At 42.3% G+C, this 19,293-nt stretch overlaps 2 protein-coding genes across 3 annotated transcripts in view; both read right to left on the bottom strand.

Moving 5' to 3' along the window:
- LOC311145646 (dnaJ homolog subfamily C member 13-like) overlaps positions 1 to 12,688 on the bottom strand; it is a 60,557-nt gene extending 47,869 nt beyond the window's left edge. The window contains exons 1-2 of one of the 2 annotated variants that reach the window (XM_084181913.1): positions 12,505 to 12,688; positions 7,481 to 7,561 (exon numbers count right to left, since the gene is read on the bottom strand). In XM_084181913.1, the coding sequence (XP_084038039.1) occupies positions 7,481 to 7,548 (68 nt within the window). In that variant the 5' untranslated portion in view covers positions 7,549 to 7,561; positions 12,505 to 12,688. Of the gene's footprint in view, positions 1 to 7,480; positions 7,562 to 12,130; positions 12,205 to 12,504 lie in introns of those variants that run through there. The other variant, XM_084181914.1, reaches the window with a different exon arrangement.
- A 2,246-nt stretch (positions 12,689 to 14,934) lies between these two features.
- LOC311149068 (cytochrome P450 2F3-like) lies at positions 14,935 to 18,563 on the bottom strand. The gene has a single exon (XM_084186173.1). The coding sequence runs from the start codon at positions 18,330 to 18,332 to the stop codon at positions 16,857 to 16,859; it is 1,476 nt and encodes a 491-aa protein (XP_084042299.1). The 5' UTR covers positions 18,333 to 18,563; the 3' UTR covers positions 14,935 to 16,856.
- Between the last annotated feature and the right edge of the window lie 730 nt (positions 18,564 to 19,293).

Raw genomic sequence — 19,293 nt, 5'->3', positions numbered from 1 at the left:
TTGAATATCTAGATTTTCTCGAAAGCCGTACCACAGCTAAGCCCAGAAGATATCCTGAACAAGAGATGAATTCCAAGGCCAAGCTTTATTTCCATTAATAGACAACTAGAGTAAAGTATGCAGTATGCATATTAACCCGAGTGAGACTTTAGACAGGAATCACTCTCACCTGACGGGACTGGCCGCCACGGAGGGTAAAGTACACTGGGTATATAAAAACAAACACACTAGTGTGCTGTTGTGCTGTACACAGCTTCTAGAGTTGCGCCGAGGCCTAATGGAAAGCAAGGCAGTGATAAGCACTTAGGCACTGGGGTATTGACTACAGCTGGAAAATCTATTGTCTACAGTCAGCCAGGCTTTGGTGCATGATGTACACACAAGCACATACAGTGGGGAGAACAAGTATTTGATACACTGCCAATTTTGCAGGTTTTCCTACTTACAAAGCATGTAGAGGTCTGTAATTTTTATCATAGGTATACTTCAACTGTGAGAGACGGAATCTAAAACAAAAATCCAGAAAATCACATTGTATGATTTTTAAGTAATTAATTTGCATTTTATTGCATGACATAAGTATTTGATACATCAGAAAAGCAGAACTTAATATTTGGTACAGAAACCTTTGTTTGCAATTTCAGAGATCATACGTTTCCTGTAGGTCTTGACCAGGTTTGCACACACTGCAGCAGGGATTTTGGCCCACTCCTCCATACAGACCTTCTCCAGATCCTTCAGGTTTCGGGGCTGTCGCTGGGCAATACGGACTTTCAGCTCCCTCCAAAGATTTTCTATTGGGTTCAGGTCTGGAGACTGGCTAGGCCACTCCAGGACCTTGAGATGCTTCTTACGGAGCCACTCCTTAGTTGCCCAGGCTGTGTGTTTCGGGTCGTTGTCATGCTGGAAGACCCAGCCACGACCCATCTTCAATGCTCTTACTGAGGGAAGGAGGTTGTTGGCCAAGATCTCGCGATACATGGCCCCATCCATCCTCCCCTCAATACGGTGCAGTCGTCCTGTACCGTTTGCAGAAAAGCATGCCCAAAGAATGATGTTTCCACCTCCATGCTTCACGGTTGGGATGGTGTTCTTGGGGTTGTACTCATCCTTCTTCTTTCTCCAAACACGGCGAGTGGAGTTTAGACCAAAAAGCTCTATTTTTGTCTCATCAGACCACATGACCTTCTCCCATTCCTCCTCTGGATCATCCAGATGGTCATTGGCAAACTTCAGACGGGCCTGGACATGCGCTGGCTTGAGCAGGGGGACCTTGCGTGCATTGCAGGATTTTAATCCATGATGGCGTAGTGTGTTACTAATGGTTTTCTATGAGACTGTGGTCCCAGCTCTCTTCAGGTCATCGACCAGGTCCTGCCATGTAGTTCTGGGCTGATCCCTCACCTTCCTCATGATCATTGATGCCCCACGAGGTGAGAACTTGCATGGAGCCCCAGACCGAGGGTGATTGACCGTCATCTTGAACTTCTCACCAAGCTGCTTGCCTATTGTCCTGTAGCCCATCCCAGCCTTGTGCAGGTCTACAATTGTATCCCTGATGTCCATACACAGCTCTCTGGTCTTGGCCATTGTGGAGAGGTTGGAGTCTGTTTGATTGAGTGTGTGGACAGGTGTCTTTTATACAGGTAACGAGTTCAAACAGGTGCCGTTAATACAGGTAATGAGTGGAGAACAGGAGGGCTTCTTAAAGAAAAACTAACAGGTCTGTGAGAGACGGAATTCTTACTGGTTGGTAGGTGATCAAATACTTATGTCATGCAATAAAATGCAAATTAATTACTTAAAAATCATACAATGTGATTTTCTGGATTTTTGTTTTAGATTCCGTCTCTACACGCTTTGTAAGTAGGAAAACCTGCAAAATCGGTAGTGCATCAAATACTTGTTCTCTCCACTGTATACACGCGCACACACACAAACTGAAAGAGCCTTTCCATTGACTGAATCCATGTCTCTTCCCTTCTTTACAATTCCTCACTGTTGCCTGGGACAGAGGAGGAAGGCAGGGGGTGGTTATGGTAGATTATGTTACCAGGGTGTAACAGAGACGAAGGTTTTACCCTCCAGTAACGGGAGTTTATATGAGAGCAAGCACAAGATGCAGCAGAGTGCACAGTCCAGCCCTCAACCTCACTGACACCCTCCAGTAACGGGAGTTTATATGAGAGAAAGCACAAGATGCAGCAGAGTGCACAGTCCAGCCCTCAACCTCACTGACACCCTGCAGTAACGGGAGTTTATATGAGAGAAAGCACAAGATGCAGCAGAGTGCACAGTCCAGCCCTCAACCTCACTGACACAGCAGAAAACCCTGTGAGAAATGAACTAGGCATAACTGAAGTGACCACTTCTTCAGTCATCTATGCCTTTTAAAGCCATCCCTCCTCCACTCTGTACATACTTTGGGGTTTTGCTTTCCTTTCCTTTCCCGGCCTCAGATTTCAGAATAACGCATCACTTTAAGCAACTTCCTGTGTCTGCTGGAAACCTTGGTACAACCACTTCTCTTTCGCAGCTCACACACAAACCCCACATCTCTAATGGTAAAATCGAACATAACTGAATCCAAATCATTAGGAATGTTGCTATGTGCAACCCGCCAAACATTTAGCCAACATGCTAATGCTAGGAAAATCCAGTAGCCATTTAAAACAGACTTTGTAATGGACATCTGCACAAACTGAATGAGACGTCCATGTGCATGGAAATCTGACTTAGCCTAGAAATGTTGAACAATTTAGGGGGCTTTCACACCGAATTGGTGTGTTTACCCTCTTAGTTTGGTTCATTTGGACTGGTGTGAACACTATCCATACTCGGGAGCACACTAAAAAACGCACCGTGGCTCGCTCAAAAAGGGTGGTCTCGGTCCGATTCAATTCGTACCATGGTGCAGTTCACTGCAGGTGAGAATGCAGTCCAGACCAAACACACGAAAAGAACCAGTCGCACAGTATTATTGGTTGTTTGAGTGCAAACATTTGATGAAATGCAGCACGCATCATCATAACTTAATATCGCTGAAACATTCTGTGAGTATAGCAGCGCATTTATGAGCGACCCGATTTAGATTAGGAGAGACTGGGGCTATAGGCCACTGCATATAGCCTAGTCACGTTGCAGTTAGAGCGGCTATTGCGCTGTTTCCTTCTGCATGTTGTTGGAAGACCAAAGCGAATGTAATATGAAGATTGGGACACACAAGTGAAGCTTCATGATAAATCATACATGGATTGATAATAATAGATGAGCATTTTTGTCCAATAAACAACTGACTTGCATGGACACGTGGTTTGTTGAGGAATTTTTTTCCATTTGGTATTTGGCCAGTGGTGGAAAAAGTACCCAATTGTTATACTTGAGTAAAAGTAAAGATACCTTAATAGAAGTGAAAGTTACCCAATAAAATATTACTTGAGTAAAAGTCTTAAAGTATTTGGTTTTAAATATACTAAGTATCAAAAGTAAAAGTATCAAATTCCTTATATTAAGCAAATCAGACAGCAGGGGCACACTCCAACACTCAGACATAATTTACAAACTAAGCATGTGTTTAGTGAGTACGCCAGATCAGAGGCAGTAGGGATGACCAGGGATGTTCTCTTGATAAGTGTGTGAATTGGACAATTTTCCTGTCCTACTAAGCATTCGAAACGTAATGGGTACTTTTGGGAGTCAAGGGAAATGTATAGAGTAAAAAGTACATTATTTTCTTTAGGAATGTAGTGAAGTAAAAGTGCAAGTAAAAAAAATATATAAATAGTAAAGTAATGTACAGATACCCCCAAAAACTACTTAAGTAGTACTTTTAGTATTTTTACTTAAGTACTTTACACCACTGCATTGGCAATGTGAAATCAACCGGAACCCCCCCCAAAAATACAATGTAACAAATAATCAAACCCTGATTCAAAGTATAGCTCAAAACTGTGAGAAAACGCCATTAGACTACAGGTACAGTGCCTTCAGAAAGTATTCACACCCCTTGACTTTTTCCACATTTTGTTGTTTTACAGCCTGAACTTAAAATGTCTTAAATTGACATATTTTGGTCACTGACAAAGTGGAAAAAGTAGAAAAGGGGTTTTCAAAATTCTTACAAATTAATTAAAACTGAAATGTTTGTTATGGCAAGCATAAATACGTTCAGGAGTAAAAATGTGCTTAACAAGTCACATAATAAGTTGCATGCTCACCCTGTGTGCACTAAGTGTTTAACATTCTTTTTTTTAAAGAAACCTATTGGTAGATAGGTATGAAAAAATAAAGCAGACACTAATATCCCTTTGAGCATGGTGAAGTTATTAATTACACTTTGGGAAGTGTTTCAAATATCAATACATGCAGTCACTACAAAGATACAGTCATCCTTCCTAACTCAGTTGCCAGAGAGGAAGGAAACCGCTCAGGGATTTCACCATGAGGCCAATGGTGACTTTAAAACAGTTACATAGTTTAATGGCTGTGATAGGAGAAAACGGAGGATGGATTAACAACATTGTAAATAATCCACAATACTAATTGACAAAGTAAAAAGAAGGACACCTGTACATAATACGATTATTCCAAAACATACATCCTGTTTGCAACAAGGCACTATAATTCACTTTTTGTCCTGAATACAAAGTGTTATGTTTGGGACAAATCCAATACAACACACTACTGAGTACCTCTCTCCATATTTTCAAGCATAGTGGTGGCTGCATCATGTTATGGGTATACTTGTAATCATTAAGGACTGGGGAGGTTTTTCAGGATAAAAAAGAAACAGAATGGAGCTAAGCACAGGCAAAATCCTATAGGAAAACCTGGATCAGTTTGCTTTTCACCAGACACTGGGAGATGAATTCCCCTTTCATCAGGATAATAACCTTAAACACAAGGCCAAATCTACACTGGAGTTGCTTACCAAGAAGACAGTGAATGTTCCTGAGAGGCTGAGTTACAATTTTGACTTAGATCTACCTGAAAATGGTTGTCTAGCAATGATCAACAACCAATTTGACAGAGCTTGAAGAATTTTTTAAATAATATTGGGCAAATGTTGCACAATCCAGGTGTGGAAAGCTCTTAGAGACTTACCCAGAAAGACTCACAGCTGTAATCGCTGCCAAAGGTGCTTCTACAAAGTATTGACTCAGGGGTGTGAATACTTATTTTAATGAGATATTGGATAAAAACAATAAATTTAATCCATTTTGAATTCAGGCTGTAACACAAATTTTTTTGGAATAGGGGGTATGAATACTTTCTGAAGGCACTGTAAGTTGACATTTTAACAAAAGCCTCCCTTTGGACAGCAGCCTCCATTCCACTTCATCATACAGGATGAGATATGTAGTCTGAGCCTTGATTGAATCAGAAGAAGACAAAAGAAGCAGTCCGTCAATCAGATTACTGAGTAATGGAGCTTTCACTCCTTCACTGGCGGTTAAGCTAAGCTAAATGAAGCTAGGTGACGCTAAACTAAGTGGTAGACTACTGGTTAGGCATTAGCTAGCTAGCTACCACACTGTTATAGATCCTCATTAAGATCCCATTAGGAAAGTATGCGCCTAGAACAACTTCAACACTTATCTTGGAAAGCACTTGTCCTCATAACCTTGGCTTGACCTTAAGGGTATTAACAATCCAATAAAGCAAAACCAGGACCTGAGGCCTTCAGAATCACCACTGGCCAAACACACACTCCTTACACAAAACACATGGCTGCCAAAACCAGTTTCCTGGTAAACTGGTTTTGGCAGCCGTGTGTTGTGTGTAAGGAGTATGTGTAAACTGTAGCCTAAACATAACCTATGTGGTCTGTGTGTGTAGAGTGAATCCTTCACACTCGGCTCAGAGCAGATTCGTCATGGCAGCAGGGGAGCGGAGATTCTTGACGGTCCACGATCCAGGCAGCGATGGCTCTGAGAGAGGTCCTTTGTGTGGCCACAACATTGAGCAGCCTGTTTGCCACGCCGGGCCAAATCTAATACAGCCTTAAGATGCCAGGAGCCACAGGATTTAAAAGGACTAAGACTACACAAGGGACACAGCCGTGGGAGAGGAAAATACTACTACACACACATCAGAAAAAGCCCTTTGAAACCGTGCAATCGGTGGAGAACCTTTTCTACCAAGGCTTGTAGCTAGCTTCTTCAAACTGGACCTGCTCTCTACTGTATTTCAGGACTAAGGAGGTTCTAATTAAAAGGACAAAAGTGCTGCTCACGCTGGGACTTTAACAAGAGTGCAGGCTAATCAAGGTTGATTGTAATTAAGGTTGGCCCCCTGGCAGATGTTCTGTGTTCACAGTAGAGAAGCTCGGCTTTGCACTCCAGTAAAGTGCCTGCGTACAGTCGCCTGCATTGCCATTGAGTTCCATAAAGCCACAGCAAATAGTCTACTGTAGGCTATACAAACAAAACTGTCTTGGGGTGAAGCTGAGAAAGCCGCAAAGGACCTTGCTTCGGCCTTATGCTCCACAGGGAGCGAAGAGGAGTAACAACATTACGTAATACACCAAACCCTTCTCTCTCGACCTCCCAGTCAATGCCCTGGCCTCACTCACTGACTGTCCAGTTCACAGTGTCCACACACACACCACAGGTCCCAAGAGGACACATCCCGGAGCATGAGCAGGAAGAGTAGAAGATGATATATTATGAAGCCCTCAACCCTCCCCTTCCCGTGGATAATCTGCTCTCTAGCACTACTGCTAAAGTTACCAGTCAATGGCTGCCTTTATGGGACAAAGCTATTTAGGAAGCAGGTATAGGTATTGTGGTCCCGTTGTCTACTGCTCAATGTCTCACCACTGTTGAGGCCAACCAGAGAAAAGGGATGGGACCAGTTTGTTTAGTAACATTTTCCCTTTCCATAGTATATAGACCTAGATCCCATTGATTCATGACCTCATGGTTGTTACCATTGAGCTGTATTTATGGACCTTATGTCATAGATCACGAGCGCAGTCTAACCTGCGGTATCTAGGTATTGGGATTTCAGAGACATGTATTCAGGTTAGCGAGAATCTGACACTAGTGATTTATGTACACCTTGTCCCCCATTGAAGATAAGGAAACACACACACAATGGAAGCACTGAGTCAGGGATTTCAGCCCTTTCCCTTGGCTTGTTGACATCAGTGTGTCTGTTCTGCTGTCTGATTGCTAGGCCTACAACTAGGATCTGTGTGGGATGGTAGAGAATGATAAAGAATAGAAGGGAATGTACCGGATCTGACATTACCTAGTTGACCTGAACATCAAGAAAACGAAGCTATCTTTCACAAAGCAGCAATGCATATAGAAGTTATGGTACTTGACTAGTGAAGTAGTAAGGAGCAATTACCCAACTCGGCCTAGCAAACCAGCCCCAAGAACAGAGAAAACATTCATTCAACCAATGAAATCCTATCAGTATCAATGCGAGGTCTTTCAGGGAAAGGAATGTTAGAATATGAGGTGTCTCTTACTTTCCCCTCCAGGAGTGTTTGGTGGTGTAGAAACAGGCCAGGTCTTTGTTGTCTTTGACGACATTCATCTTCTGGCAAGACCTGCAACACAAGAGAACAAGGTCAGGGTAAGACAGACACAAAGGGATGATGAAATGGGATTTTTAGTCTCGCTTTAGTATCGCTTCATTGAGTACATAGAGGTCAGAGCAGTGGAATTGGACACCAGGCAACTTTCATTTGAGCGAATGGCAGCAAGCATAGAATTAGGCCTACGGTTTGCTAATTCAATTACGCGTGAAGAGCACAGGTCAATGAGAGGGATGGATTCCCCTCCTACTGCTATCTGAAGTAGTCATGTGAGTTGGGAGTGGAGTACAGGCATCTGGATAAGCAGAAGCTTAGTTCTATTGAGAAGTCAGACAGGATCCACCCTGCTCTTAAAGACTTCCATTACTGCACCTTATGTCACACACTGTCCAAAAGAACCTGCCACACACACACTTCACACTGGCGGATCACATTCTACACCTCGCATGGAAATCCTTGTTGACACTCCCTGTGCTGGCTGGGAGAGTCCTGTCGCATCGCTGGCAAACTCTGTTGTGCTAAACATGGAATAAACAGTGTTGAACAGCAAATTAGAGTGGAATCGACACAACCGATAGATGTGATACTCTTTCTGACTGATTCCTTTTCTAAAGCCATCACAGCAACTATTAGAATCAGAGTCACTGTGGATGCCCTCAACTTTCACATACAGTTTACATTCATCTCTCTCCATCTCTTCGTTGACAGCTTATGTGTGCAAATATTCACTGACACTCAGTGGAGACTGAGGCATAGTCTACTTACAGGCAATGGGGGAAATAGTGCCAATACAGCAACATGGGATGGAAACTGCATGCAAGTGGTCAACAACATTGCAAAAATAAAAACGCAGCCTTTGAGCCGGTCATCTCAGCATACCAAGAGAATTTATTGATCATCATGACAAAACAATGAAACCTGAGGGAACCGTTTTTTCAGACATAATATATTTAAATCTCAATCCTGATTTACCCTCAAAAACCTCCATATTTATATACACTAAATTTGACTCGTAGCAGAAGATTCCCTTAGAAAGTGGAACATTGGCCATGTGTCATAACGAGACGGCAAACAGAGGTTTCCATATTTTCTGTACTTGTGTTGAGAATACTAGACCTAGGCCTATGTGGATTGTAACTACAGTCACACAAAATCACAAAGAAAGTCACTGGATAAAAAAAGAAGTAAAACTAGTAGTAACTAGCAGACAGACAGACACACAGCACAGTGAGAGTAGTAGTAGACTAGTAGTAAATCGTGCCCAGAGAGCAGTATTAACCTCGCTCTGCTGGCCACTGCATTGTCAGTGTCACATGGGGAACCGTAGTCAGCACTCTGCTCAGATCCTCCTGGAAATAACAGACTTTTATTTTCCTTCCTCTCCATGTCAGCCTGCAGCAAGGGGCAGCGAAATAAATCCTTATGAAAGGCCAGTGTGTCCCCAAGAGACGAGTAGAACCCTTCTTAATGGGAAGATTCAATCACGGAGAACTGCATCATTCAAACTTCCTAGGCAACGTATTTGATGGGTGTTCTTCCCTCTTGACTCACTACTGACACATAGCCTATAGAAAACCAGACAGGAGCTAGCTGACTAATCCTAAAGTTAGTTATCAAACTTCCTCTGAAAGAGAACCAGAGCTAGAGTCATCTAAGCTAAAAGAAACATTTCTGAATCTGTGCACATTATTTTTTATGCATCAAACCATTCCTCCTAATGAATTTAATCCATCCCAGACGGATGTGATTTTATAATAGCGATGGACGTTTCCAATGGGCATAAATGTGACCACGTGCCCTGCACTCCTCTCAACTCAAAGGCCATGCAGTTTAATTATGTTACCGTGATGAGGGGTATTAAGAGAACGCCCAGATTCCAGGATGTGGTCATCTGATGGCCCTTCCCAGCTCTTCCTGTGGATCAATAGCTGCAGAGCTACAAGCCATCTCAGACCAGGCAGAATTATAGAGAAAAGTACTTTGGTCCTGGAGAAAATAGTTCCTTAGCTTGCCAAGGGATGGTATACACACAATCAACAAGGCAGAGCTGCAAAAGGATTGTAAGGACACCTCACAGTAGGGGGGTTACACGACCTGTGAGGCAGCGTATGGTTTCCAAGCAGTGAGTGAACAGTGCTGACTGCGCAGAGCCTCTCTGAACGTTGGGTGACTGTGTAACCTGCTTTCATGTGACATGTGACTGTGCAATAACACTAAATCATTGGAGTTCTGCACAAGATTTTAAGATAACAGCAACTGCCACAGATAACACATAACAATTATGTAACAGTTATGGGAATAAAGAGTCAAATCGTATTTGTCTGAGAGGAACACAGTTAGCAAGCCAGGAGCATGGTGTAACAACACACGTTTCCTATGTTTTTATCATCACTTGCTAGATTTATCTTACAAACAGCAGACAGTGCTTCCCTGGATGGAAATAGAAACTGTTTAAAACAACAAATTAAACTTTGGGGAAATTCTAAGATAAGTCCATGCCATCAAAGGGGAAAATAGATGCATATAAATAACACAGAAGCTAGGTTTCCATCCAATTGGCGACAGATTTTCATGCAACTATTCTCAAATCCGCATAAAAACAATATGCAAATGTTTACATCAAATTACCTTGTTGTGGAGAAAACGCTGTGTGTGATGACGTAGTGCATAGAAAAATAACTTGAGGTTAAATTCCCATGTACCGAATTAAAAAAACGAGTTAAATGGGTTTCCATCGCATTTTCAACTTTGATGGTTTTGTCAAAAACAAAATTGTGTTATATAGCGAATGTGCCCACTATGGTCTTGGCATGTGCGCTCTAGCCAACAGCTCACAGATACAGCGCAGGTAGGCTACCTATATGATGAGATTTTTATGGACAAAATATCATTTGTATTTGTCAAACGGCAGCCAAGCATCGATCATCATTTCACCAGAATAAGACCCTTGATATTGATTGGAAAGGAACATCAAACTCATTACCGTGCACAGCACTTTCACCACCCTGTGAAGTTCATTATAACTTATTTCATCTGTAGCCTAATAAACTGCATGCTTTCCCCCGAGTCGTAGTGGGAGGACCACACAATATCATTGCGTGATTCCAATTTACTCAGATATGATGGTTATTATGTCAATATTTGCTAATAAAAGTGTTTCCACCGCCATTTCTCACATAATTCATTTTAAAGACACAAAAAGATCCCATCTAGCATATTTTGTTTTGTCGACATTTGGAAAGTTTACCGACAAATTTGCTGTTTCCATCATGCCTGTGGTAACGTTATTTTATCTGAAATGTACTTCACTTGTATAAAAAGGTTGGATGGAAACCTGGTTAGTGATAGCTAATATAATAGCACTCTGCTACTGAGGAAGAAATGCCTGGCTTTACACACTTGAGGTTTGATAATTCTGTGCCTCAACATTTCCACTAGGGTTCTTTAACATTGTATCAGTTGGTAATATTGCTGCAACTGATAACTTTAGGGAAAGGGGTCTTGTGATCTGTTTATCGTTACATAGCGTCCATGCAATCAATGACTAGGGGCAATTCCATTGTAACAGAATGATGCAGAGACTCAGATTTCTCACATTAAAATGTATGTAAAAACAAAAAACATTGAAGGTTAAACAAAGCATACAACTCTATGCACAAGGACTACTTTTAACAATGTCCACTGAACATTTTAGAAAAACACATTTAGGCCTACTTGAAGAACAGTGCAGATGCAAAGTTTGGTAACAGAATGACGGTTTGTGGAAATTCTTAAAAGTAGTCCTTGTGTATAGAGTTGTATGGTTTGTTTAACTTTGCAATGATTGGTTTTTGTTTGACATACATTTTAAAGTGTAGAATCTTAGTCTCAGCATCATTCTGTTACCGTGGAATTGCCCCCCCTAGGCCTTGTGGATCTCAGCCTTTGTAGTGGACATTAGTCTTATTATGTGTCTGATTGAGCACTGACTAATTAATTAACTGACTAACTAATAAGGCTACTTCCAAAGCTTCAATCTTGGATAAATGGTGGATGGAGTTGCCTAGATTATCACATTTGTTGTAGACCGAATGAAGGTATCGACAGATATTATTCCCCACATGTTACCACCACTCATTTAGGAAGTAAAATCCCCTACACGTACTAATAACACAGCAGAATAATGAGCATTGTTCCTGAAATTGCTTCCCATAAATAAAGTTAATTATTTCATGTAGCTGTAGGAGCACAATAAATCCTATTGAGAATGTATGCCAACCACAACACAGTGCAGTTAGCCTGATAATGTAGATGCCGCTTTCAAATGTACAGTATGATTGCAAAATGTCTTGCAGGTAAGCATTTCGTTTGTCGGTGTATACCATGTGTGTCCTGTACATACGACTAATAAAATTTGAAAATGTATTTCACAGTACATATCACACAGGTTATGACCAAAACAAGGCTCTTCAAACACCTTGCTATAGGTTGACATAACTAACTTCCGTTAGAAAAACTAACTAGGTAGATGCTTTCGCAGACACAATGAAAGATAATGTATATATGGGTTTCTGCAATTTGATAAAATAACTGCCGACTCACTTTGATCACACCCCGTTTGGCAGCCGCTGTGTATCTGGCTCTGCTTGGGTAGCAAGCTAGCGGCTAGTAGGGCCACATTCAAGTGCAGCTCGAGCGGGCCAAGTTGGGAGGAGTCTCGAGACCGAGTAAAGACGAGTCGAAATGGCCATTCCCGTGATGAACATTGTAAATATCATGACAAGCGAAGCCTAGAACTGTCACAGTGTTTTATGTTATTATCAACACACTTTAACTGGATGTGTTTTTCGCAAAAGGGGGAAGCTAGTAAGCTGCCTAGCTAGCTAGGTTAGCCACGCTAGCTAGCTTAGCTCTGTCTATGAGCTGAAACATGAAGGAAATGAGTTGTGCATTGTGGCAATCGCAGATGAAATTACCTGTTTGTTCGCTACCCGATGCAATTATTTTCCGACCCTGAACCCCCACCCTCCAATGTGCGTGGCTGTTGTGTTTCTGTTTTTCCAATCCGATGCTGTAGCTGCTTAATTGCGCTATCTTCACTCTGGGCTCAGGACGCTGCCATATTCCTGATAGCCGAAAGTGCTGAAAGCGCACGCGCGAAACCTGTCGGTCATGAGTGTTTCAACTGATTGGTTTGTCAGGAAGTAGCGCCTTCTAAGCTTAACGTCTATGGTTCTAAGCAAAGTTGCCTCTACGCGCAGATCTAGGATCAGTATCATATCAAATAGACTCAGTCTTGGGTAATGAGAGTAACAAATGCATAGATGACCTTAGATCAGCCAATAATCAGTGAACCCAGAGAATTAGCAGATTAATATAAAATGGGATAAGAAAGCTGCCTTCCAAAATAAACACCTGCATAAATGTCTCTCTACCACAGATTATCCATTATATTGACCAAATACTGAAGTGGCCGCTCTAACAATGAAAAGAAACGTCTTCAGAAATGGAAGGCAGTCGGGAGGAGGCAAGATCAAGTGGGACCATTCTAGCCAATGAGAGGGCAGATACGCGTGTGGACAACAGGCAGAAGAACTCCGCTATAAAGTGTTTTTTTCTCAAAGTTGCCGGGATGTCACGTGTCATACTTATGTCAGTACCGTCGTAACAACCTAAGCATTACAAAACGTATATTCGATCAAATAACCCACACGTAGCAAATAACCCATAAAATGTTTTGTTAACCAAATTCGACACTCATTGACCTCCATACAAAAACTCCTCGCTTGATGAGCGAAAAACTAAACAATAAAACGCTACCTGCTGAAGAAAGACAGATTTTGGGCCGTTATCACTCTCGCTTCGCCTCTTCCTCTGTCTCTTCCCAGCAGAGGTTACCCACACATTAATTACAATTATATTATTATTATTAATAATAATAATAAGATACTGTACATCTCGATACATTCACTCCCTGTCATGGTTATATCACAATTTATGAGGAGGCTCAGTATAGTGGTCACATTCAGGCGCAGATTGTTTTTGTTATTTCTGAAGGGGAACAAAACACAAAATAGGCAAATAAATGATAAGAGATAGAATGGAACTAAATAATTTAGTGCAAATAAAGGCAGCTTTATAATTGTTTTGTTTTTGTTCTCTTCTGAAAAAAAGTTATGTAAACTTTGAACTGGTGCAAAATGAACGAAGTCTTGCCCACTACAGTGAACATTCCTGGAACTGTAAAATTCCGTTAATCAAGAGAGTAGTAGCGCTACCTATAGACAACATCCTGACCTTGCTGCACAAAGCGAGGAACGGCAGGATCCTGTCTATTTTCACCTGACATAACCTATAGGTTAGGGTTGATGGCATCTACTTGCAAATTAGTAGGCTATGCAACTGTATCTATTATCTCAAAATGTAATACAAATATTAAATAAAGTAGTTGAAGCCTCCACCACCTCCCTATTATATTTAGCAGACGCTCTTTTCCAGAGCAATTAGGGTTAAGTGCCTTGCTCAAGGGAACATCAATAGATTTTTCACCAAGTCAGCTTGGGATTCGAACCAGCAACCTTTCAATTACTGGCCCCATGGTCTTAACCGCTAGGCTACCTGCCACCCATTACAGTGCACTTTGGTAGAGACCTCATTTGACTTAGATATTGCACATCACAAGAACATCCTCAACAAATGTGCATTTCCCCCTCCCAGAGTAGATAAAACAAAATAAAAGAAGAAGCTAAGTTGAATGTAACAATAAAATTACACTTGTCTGGTTTTGACCTCAGCTTGTAGAGTTATAGGCTAAAAACCAAGTCTGGTCACTAATATGGTAAAGACAAAAATCACATGAACTTTTAAACTCAGGTCACAGTCACCAATAGCCTTGTCAAACAAAATAGAAATGAGCAAACTAACAAAGTTTCTAGAAATGTGGGATATTTCTGTCTAATGTGACTCAGACAGTGAACTGACTGCACTCAATCAGCGTACAGTTGATCTGGAGTTCTCAAGATGTTGTTCTCTAAACAATACAACACAGTGTAGGAGTGTCCTGCCAGCTAGTTCCACAAACTGAGAGTATTGATTTTAGTGACACCTGGGTCCCTGCCTGGCATAAAGTGTAAGAACTCACCGCGCTTGAATGTAGATGGGAAACATCTTGGCCTCTGTGACTGAGTGGCAGAGTGATGTTGAGAGTGGGACAGGGACACAGAGTGGTCACGTTATGGAGCATCTGATTCAGGGGCATACTAACCATGTGCTGCCCATTAGCTACATTTAATTATAGATAGACACAAGAGGAAAAGGGAGCATTTGGCTTCCCTACGATCCTGCAAAACAAAACATACATTGATATCTACCAGCTTCAGAGAAAGGAGGCAAAAAGGGAGGCCAAATGAACTAATTACTAACTTTTTATTTGGTTCACATGGAGTCAAATGGGAATGAAAGCCCACACACATTGTCTATTTATATATCATATTCATTTTTTGTATCAGATATTGTCAAACAAACAGATAAGGGGTTTCCGATCTGCAGCAACAAGTTAACAGAGTCAGGGGCCTGTAAAAAGGTCACAGATCACATAATTAGCTAGTTAACATACCTTCTCTGAGCCATTTAGAAAAACAGGGCAGCATAATATGCATCCACACATCAAGAGGTCAACATGTCATGTAATAGGCCTAATGTATACTGTCTTTATGTACTCTATTGTATTGTCATGTATGTCATCCTTGAACAATTAATTACACAAATTCCAAAGTTGTATGAAGACGGCATACTGTATACATAATATAGTATTTCTTTCTGATTAAAAAAGAAGAATAAAGCCAGCGAAAGAGTAGAAAAATACTTCACAATTGTATAATCTGATAGTTTTCCTTCCCATGCAATGTGATGCATCCTCTAACTAACATGCAGCATCATCGCCTAGCTCACCCCTGTATACAGTACCAGTCAAATGTTTGGACACACGTACTCATTCCAGAGTTTTTGATTTTTATTATTTTCTACATTGTAGAATAATAGTGAAGACATCAAAACTATGAAACAACACATATGGAATCATTTAGCAACCAAAAAAGTGTTAAACACATTTGAGATTTGAGATTCTTCAAATAGCCACCCTTTGCCTTGATGACACCTCCTCCTCCATGCTTTACGTTGGGAAATACAAATGCAAAGATAATCCGTTCACCCACACCGCATCTCACAAAGCCACGGCGGTTGGAACCAAAAATCTCCAATTTGGACCAGACCAAAGGACACATTTCCACCGGTCTAATGTCCATTGCTCGTGTTTCTTGGTCCAAGCAAGTCTCTTCTTCTTATTGGTGTCCTCTAGTAGTGGTTTCTTTGCAGCAATTTGACAATGAAGGCCTGATTCACACAGTCCCCTCTGAACAGTTGATGTTGAGATGTGTCTGTTACTTGAACTCTGTGAAGCATTTATTTGGGCTGCAATTTCTGAGGCTGGTAACTCTAATGAACTTATCCTCTGCAGCAGAGGTAACTCTGGGTCTTCCATTCCTGTGGCGGTCCTCAAGAGAGCCAGTTTCATCATAGCGCGTGATGGTTTTTGCGACTGCACTTGAAGAAACTTTCAAAGTTCTTGAAATGTTCTGTATTGACTGACCTTCATATCTTAAAGTAATGATGGACTGTTGTTTCTCTTTGCTTATTTGAGCTGTTCTTGACATAATATGGACTTGGTCTTTTACCAAATAGGGCTATCTTCTGTATACCTTGTCGTCACAACACAACTGATTGTCTCAAACGCATTAACTTTTAAGAAGGCACACTTGTTAGTTGAAATGAATTCCAGGTGACTACCTCATGAATCTGGTTGAGAGAATGCCAAGAGTGTGCAAAGCTGTCATCAAGGCAAAATGTGGCTATTTGAAGAATCTCAAATCTCAAATATATTTTTATTGTTTGAACACTCTTCTGGTTACTAAATGATTCCATATGTGTTATTTCATAGTTTTGATGTCTTCACTATTATTCTACAATGTAAAAAATAGTAAAAATAAAGAAAAACCCTTGAATGAGTAGGTGTGTCCAAACTTTTGACTGGTAGTGTACATTGACTTAATTGCTTAGACACAAATACACTGATAAAGTGAAAGATACACTGCTACCTGGACCCCCTGACTGACAGCCGGCTTGACCGATCAGCCTCCAACTCATCAGATTACACTGGCCTGAATCCTCAGCATACATTGCATTACTATCTGGTCCAAACACCTGTCCCTCATCTCTACACCTCCTCCTCCTGAGTGTTCCTCCTGTGGTGCAGCTGCAGTTCCCCTCTTGGTCAGCGGGGAGTAGAGATGAGCTGGAAGCGGCGCGGCATGTTACCGAAGCTGCTGAACTCTGGGCTGAGGTCAATGCTGTCAGGTCCTCCAGGGCAGGAGAAGGAGAAACGCTGCAGCAGAGACACCAGGAACAGAAATATCTCCATACGAGCCAGAGATTCCCCCACACAGGCACGCTTACCTGCAGAGAAGGCCAAGAAAGCGGGGTTCTTCTGGAAGTTTCCGCTCTGATCTAGGAAGTGATCGGGGTTGAAGGTTGTGGGCGTGGCCCAGTGGTCCTGGTCTCGCAGAACAGAGTGCAGCAGGGGAAGGATCACGGTGCCCTGAGGGATAGTGTACCCTCTGAATGAGATATTCTTGGTAGCGTAGTGCGGGAGGCTGAACGGGATGATGTCCAGGAATCGATGCACCTCGTGGATGACAGCGTCTGTGAAGGGGAGGGACTTCCTGTCCTCCACCCGAGGGACGCGGTGTCGACCAATCACTGTGTCGATCTCCTGCTGCATGTGGTCCTGAATGTTAGGGTATTTGATGAGAAGCATGAGGGCGTATCTGATAGTGGTGCTAGTGGTCTCTGTTCCTGCCAGGAAGAGGTTTAACACTGTGGACACCAGGTTCTCATAATGGAACTCAGAGGAGGACACATCCTTCTCCTGGTTGAGTCTGGTGAGGAAACAGTCTATGAAGTCTCTAGGGATGCCTGGGTCCATGGTCTCCTGGTGCTCGTGGATCTTCTTCATCACAAAGCCTCTCAGCTCGTCCACCTGGCTGAACATGACATGCTGCCGACCAGGCAGGCATTCCATCAGCCAGGGGAAGATGTTGTAGAGCTGTCCCCAGGGGGTGCTTCCAAAGCGCAGTATGTTTGTGAGGATGTTGAGCAAGCGCAAGAAGTTGTCGTCCTCGTAGTCGAAGCGCTGGCCGAACACCAGAGAGCAGATGACGTTGGACACGGTGCGACTCAGGAAGGGATGGGGGTCAAAGGGCATGGCTTTAGTGTCGTCCAGACTGTCTATGAGCTGTTGGCTCTCCTCCTGTATCCACTCCTCCATCCTCTTACGGCCCATCCCAAAGTCTCTTAGCGTGGTCAGGGTGAAACGACGTAGCTGGCGCCAACGCTCCCCGTTACTGATGACCAGGCCATATCCCCTGGTAGCTCGGACCAGGAAGGGGATGGGAGCTCGTCCTGTGAAGTCCTCAGCCTGGTCCACCAGAGCCTCCTTGACCGCCTCATACCCCACCAGCACCACGGCCCGCTGGCGCCCCAGATACACTGTCATCACTGGCCCATACACACCACTCCACTTGACAAGGCTCTTGAAGGGGGCCTGTTTGTCCATCTGAGGCAGGTTGCCTATCAGCGGCAGGGCGCGGGGTCCAGGGGGTAGATGGACTTGTCTCTTCCTCCTCAGCATGAACAACCACAGTAGAACCAACACCAGGCCTCCCAACATCACTTTACTAAATATCTCCATTACTCCGGCCTCCAAAACAAACAGCGTCTCTTGATCTTGTTGTTCTTCTTTTTCTTTATTCTTCTTTTTTAACCCACCTCTCTTTAGTGTTTACCTTCTCTCTGTGCAGCAGTGGTTGTCTGTCTATGTTGCCTGCCTGACTGTTTGTGTGTAGGTGTGTGTGTGTGTATGTGTGTGTGTGTGTGTGTGTGTGTGTGTGTGTGTGTGTGTGTGTGTGTGTGTGTGTGTGTGTGTGTGTGTGTGTGTGTGTATGTGTGTGTGTGTTGCAGATGTTTGCAGGCATAAGGGGTTATGTTGATAATTGTCTGGGACAGAGTTGAACAACGGATCAGTGATTGGCTGCTGACATTACGTTATTGCACCTTGCACCCACGTAAACAAAGCAAATGACAGTGCAGAAAACCCAAGGAGTGGAAAGGACTGATATCTGTGTCTGTCTAGGTTAAAAAAAAAAATAATACAAAAAATTACGAAATACAAACAAGACAATGACAAGACATAAAAAACTGAGGAAGATGTACACGACACAGACGATAGGCCTACTATATAATTACAACTGTATATAAGCAATGCCATGTGATCAATCAATTATAAATAAAGCAGACATGGAACGTTTTGCCCTTATAGTAACGTGTATTCATTTGAATTCAATAACAATTTTGTGGACTTTCTCAATAATAGTTTCCAAACCACTCCCTATTGCTCAGAATATCCTACTTTAATGCTGTTGAGTTTTCTGGTTTGTAGTGTACTTTCTAAGATTAATTTGTGCCTAACAAATTGTATAAACAGGTTGGGTGTTAGAGATAAAGAACTTTGTGTTTTGAATATTAATATTTGACCTAGCAGAAGTATTATGTTATTAATTGAGCGAATATGGACTTTGAGGTCTCTCAATATGATAATTGGGGGTAATATGTAGTTTGATGGAATGATGGGAAAGCCAGTCTTGAACCTGTAA

Source organism: Coregonus lavaretus, assembly GCF_964263955.1.
Source record: "Coregonus lavaretus genome assembly, chromosome: 2".
Classification (NCBI taxonomy): Eukaryota; Metazoa; Chordata; class Actinopteri; order Salmoniformes; family Salmonidae; genus Coregonus; species Coregonus lavaretus.
Note: the sequence above shows the minus strand (reverse complement) of the source record. Positions and strands in the feature narration are given on the sequence as shown.

Bases quoted from the DNA above. Each gene is read 5' to 3' on its own strand.
- LOC311149068 (XM_084186173.1), bottom strand. From the start codon at position 18,332: ATGGAGATATTTAGTAAAGTGATGTTGGGAGGCCTGGTGTTGGTTCTA.